This window comes from Ammospiza caudacuta, chromosome 2 (genome assembly GCF_027887145.1).
Source record: "Ammospiza caudacuta isolate bAmmCau1 chromosome 2, bAmmCau1.pri, whole genome shotgun sequence".
In the NCBI taxonomy this organism is placed as follows: Eukaryota; Metazoa; Chordata; class Aves; order Passeriformes; family Passerellidae; genus Ammospiza; species Ammospiza caudacuta.
Window position 1 is genome coordinate 107,433,747 of NC_080594.1, and position 4,661 is coordinate 107,438,407.

Here is a 4,661-nt window from a genome sequence, read left to right on the forward strand (position 1 = left end):
GGGCGCTAGACACGCTCCCCCGCGCCCCGGCTGGATGCGGATCGCTGCTCCGCGTCTCCCGCTCTCCCGCCAGCACCGAGGCCCTTTTCCCTCTCTGCCCTCAGCGCTGCACGAACTGACCCCAACCCGCCCCGCGCTCTGCGGCCAGGGCGGCGCCACGGCCCTTGCACGGCGCCCGCGCAGGGCGAGCCCCGCGCTGAGGGCACTGTCGGGCTCGGTTCTCGGGGTCCCGCGGCAGCCGGTGCCGGGGGTCCCTGAGGGTCGGCGGTGCCGGGGGTCCCTGAGGGCCGGCGGTGCCGGGGGTCCCCGAGGGCCGGTCCCGCCGCCCAGGGAGAGCCGCCGGGCTCTCGCCCTGCAGCGCCGCCCAGCCCCGCCAGGGGGCGCCGCGCGCGGAGGACGGAGGAGGGAGGGCGAGTCACGAGACGGCCGCAGCTGTTGCTGGCACTCCCGGGCAGCATTCCGGGGAGGGGCGCGGCCATTGGCTGAGGGCGAGCACCGCGGGCGCTCCTATTGGCGGTGGAGGGGAAGGAGGGGCGAGGACGTCTTTAAATGCGGCGGCTGAAGCTCAGGCTCTCACTCTCCGAGCCGGGGAAGCAGCGGTAGCGAACCGGGACCGCCAGCAGCCGAACGCCGCCGGGACATGCTCGCAGCCTGACTGACCGCAGGTGGCCGCCGCGCCCGGGACACGAATGAAGAAACAGCTGCTCCTCCTGTTCACACACCGGGGACTCGTCAGCCGAGGGGGCCGCAGGGGGAAGCGTCGCCGAAAATGGCCTCGTTCAGCATCCGCGCCGCGCGTCCCGAGGACTGTCCCGAGCTGCTGCGACTGATCAAGGTGCGGGCGGGATGCGGGGGGGCAGCGCTGCCCGGGGCCACAGCAAAACAAAACAAGCTGTTGCGCAAGGGACGGGGGTGGGGAGAGGCCGCTCAACATCCTCCTTCTCTTCCAGGAACTGGCGAAATATGAGGACATGGAGGACCAGGTGGTGCTAACTGAGAAAGGTAGGGAGCGTGCAGGAGCTCACCCGGCTGGCGGCCGAGTGACAGTGCCTATGGCTCAGGTGCGCGTGTATTCTGCTTTTCTAGAGCTGCTTGAGGATGGTTTTGGCGAGCACCCTTTCTACCACTGTCTGGTTGCAGAAGTGCCTAAAGACCAGTGGTCGTCTGAAGGTGAGGCTTCCTGATACTTATTTTTGGACGCTAAATACACAGAAGCATCATTTGCTTAATATTAATGATTGTAGATGAGGTTCCACCAGTGGACTGGGGTAGGAGGACTAGGTTAACTGATAAAATTCAATAATGTATAGTGATACTCTGCTGAAGTGGTTGCTAATCCTGGAAGCATGGGAGATCAGGTATAACATAATGTGCTTGACTCCAATTATTAAATGGCTTTTCTTGTTTGACCCTGACTTACCTTTATGTAATTCTGTTAAATCACATTTTTTTCTTTAATTTGTCCCCAATCTTCAGGTTACAGTCTCTAGCTTCGCCATGTACATGGCCCTTCTGTGTACATGGATGGGCGGGGAGGTAACTAAAAGATCCGTTACACAATAAAGTAGATGATCATAATATGAGGTAAGGCCTACAGGGACAAGTGCTACTCCCAAACCTTTACCAAAGACACAGTAGATGGCAGAAACCTGTTTGCACGCTTCTCTTAGAGTATGTGCAGAGTGTTTTGGCAATCTAGTTATAATACTCAGGGTTTATGTTCAAGTGAGCTCTTGTTGGAAGAGTTGGTTTCTCTTCTCTCTTGAGCCCCACAGGGTTACAATTGAAGCTGCAACTTTACTTATCTTGACTTCCTGGTGCTGAAGGCAAAGAAAACAGCGTGATGCTCAGTGGAAGCATAAGTGGAAGTGCTTGGAATTCTGCTGTGAAGGTGGCCTGTAAATAGGCCTTCTGGTACAGTAGTTACTGAGGAATATACATGGAAGGATCAGGGTTTGACAGATTATTCCTAAGGGAGCAGAGCTGGGGCAATCATCTAGATTGTGAGCTGCTGTGTAAAGTACTTCCAGACTGGAAGTGAATCAGTAGGGTGTGCATTATTTTGTACAAAAAGGCCATGTTTGTACTTACTGTGACAGTGCTTTTGAGGATTTCAGGGTATGAACAGAGCAATCTTTTTATTAGGCTGATAACAGTTTGTCAGAACTTGTGTTCACAATTGTGTGCTTCTTTGCAAACTTCATTTTTAATTGTAACCTAGTAACAAATGTCTGCATGTCTCAGAATCTGTATGTTTAAACATGCATGTAAAACTTAGTATTTTTACTTTGTAAATTCTGTCTGGCTGAAGTTACACCCTTTGTTTCAGAAACATGCGTTGTGGGCTTTGCCATGTATTACTTCACTTATGATCCATGGATTGGAAAACTGCTGTACCTTGAAGATTTTTATGTGATGGCTGAGTACAGAGGTACCTACTGCAGAATTAGATGAGTTACTACCCATAGAGCTTCTGTAGATTTAAAACTTAAGCTTCTTGTTTTTTGTTTTTTTTTTAGGACTTGGTATTGGGTCAGAAATTCTGAAGAACTTGAGTCAGGTATGTCTAAAAGCTAAGTCTAAACAGAATTAAAGGAGGTGGCAGGACTCTAGACAGCTTAAAACATTGCCTAGAGTCTGGTAAACTGTGAGGAATGCTTCAGTGGTTGCTGGCATGAACTCAGTGACTTGTGGTGGTGTGGAGTTGCTGAGTAACGTGGTGGGTTGTCCCTGGGCACTGTGACAGTGTGGCATTGGTTTGCAGGTGGCTGTGAAGTGCCGCTGCAGCAGCATGCACTTCCTGGTGGCCGAGTGGAATGAGCCCTCCATCAGGTTCTACAAGAGAAGGGGCGCCTCGGATCTGTCCACCGAGGAGGGCTGGAGGCTCTTCAAGATTGACAAGAAGTATCTCTTGAAGATGGCAGCAGAAGAGTGAGAGATTATTCATTCCAGCAAATAAATGTTTTCTGCGAATATATGTGCTCTCTAAATAAACTTCTTGCTTTCTGTGTATGTACAGTTTGTAGTGGAATAAAGTAGTGTGGATGCTAATAATGACAGTGCAGGTGTGGTTATAGAGCAATGGGACTGTGATCTGGAGCTGAGGCATCTGTGAAGTTCAGTATCTGCTTGTGTGCATCCTTTACCAGTGTGGCCTTGTAATCCCTGTATATGGAGACTTCATTCTTGTAAGTGTCATTCAAATGTGTACAATGTACACACTGGTAGGGTTTGTTTTAATTATTGCCTTTTATAAAAATAAAATAGTGTTTTCACTTCATGGCAGTAGTTTTGACTTCAATTCTCATATAAAGTTTTCCATCAAAAAACACGCAGGTTAACAAAAGACTGGATTGGTGTCAGCCTTCTCACAAGTTAAATGGTTTACCATGGTCCCAGTGGGATAAAAGGGCACCTGTGTGCCTGTAGCACCTGACTGTTTGAAAGGGTTTGAGATCAACCCCTGGTGGTGCAGGGCATCCTGCCTTGTGACCTGTATTTTTAGGTACAGTTAGAGTCCCTAAATGGGGTTGCTGCTCTCTGGACATCTGACTCAGAAAGTCCAGAGCTTGGGACTACCTTCCTTGGGACTTACCTGCAGAGCCCCTCAGCTGGAAGGGCGTAGCCTTGAAGGGAAAGATCCATCCTTGTGTGGTTTCAAGACCTGAGTAACCAAAAATTGGTTCTGTCTGGTCAGGTGAAATGAAAGTATATTTACAGCTCAGTTATGTGATTCCTAAACCATCAAACTCAAATGCTTCAGGTGGAATGTGTTTCTGATCATGATTTCACATCAGGTTCAGCATTTCTGCTGAGCCTCAGTGCTGTGCTGAGCTGTAAGTGCTGTATTAAGCAGTAGGAAACCAGCCCTCTGCTTTTTAGCCTTTGTACAGTAGAAAGTGAAAGCAATGCTGCTCAGCAAGTTTTTTGTTGTCTTTGAAACAAATTGTTATTAACAACTTTGCAGTACTGTGTTTGCACATCTCATAAGCTGATGATGAAAGTGGATGCTTGCAAACTTTGTGCTGCTCTCCTCTTGCTCTCTGGTAACCCTGCAATAAAAGGCTTTTTTGGCCAGCATTGCTTTCACTTCAAAGAAGGGAAGAGACTTAGCTGTCTTGTAACATAAATTGGTTTAAATAAAACAAGGTTTTAAACCTGTTGATCACTGCATAAATCATGTGTCACATGGAAGATGTTTCCTCATCCTAGAGAGCAGTGGGCACTGACTGCTTCAGCCATGGGAAATGCTGAACTAATTTTAAGAAAAAGGTATCACTCTGCCCAGGGCCAACAGAGAGCTGTGCATGAAACTGTTCTGATTTTCTGTTTTGTTTTTGTTTTTAGCTGATGCACAGTCAGCAGTGTGCCAACTCTGCCCAGGTGTGAGGTTTGGCTGTCAGCTGTTGCTTCAAGAGTGAAAACACTAATAAAAAATACAGGAGCTCTTGGAGGAGAGCAGAAGGTAGCTCTTCCTTGGGGGCATTGGTGGACAAGAAGCTCAGCATTGTCTTGGCAATGTGCACTTGTGGCCCAGAAAACCAATGAAAGCCCATGTCCTGGGCTGCATCCAAAGCCCTGTGGGCAGCTGGTCAGGGGAGAGAGCTCTGCTCCTCTGCTCCACTCTGGTGAGACCCACCCAGAGTGCAGCACCCAGCCCT

The 4,661-nt window shown here is 49.6% G+C and overlaps 1 protein-coding gene across 1 annotated transcript; it reads left to right on the top strand.

Moving 5' to 3' along the window:
- The first annotated feature begins 590 nt into the window (after nucleotides 1–590).
- Nucleotides 591–3,280, top strand: SAT1 (spermidine/spermine N1-acetyltransferase 1). The gene is made up of 6 exons (XM_058824958.1): nucleotides 591–835; nucleotides 951–1,002; nucleotides 1,087–1,170; nucleotides 2,330–2,431; nucleotides 2,520–2,560; nucleotides 2,765–3,280. Exons 1-6 carry the CDS (start codon nucleotides 770–772, stop codon nucleotides 2,933–2,935), a joined length of 516 nt encoding a protein of 171 aa, XP_058680941.1. The 5' UTR covers nucleotides 591–769; the 3' UTR covers nucleotides 2,936–3,280.
- Nucleotides 3,281–4,661: the final 1,381 nt, after the last annotated feature.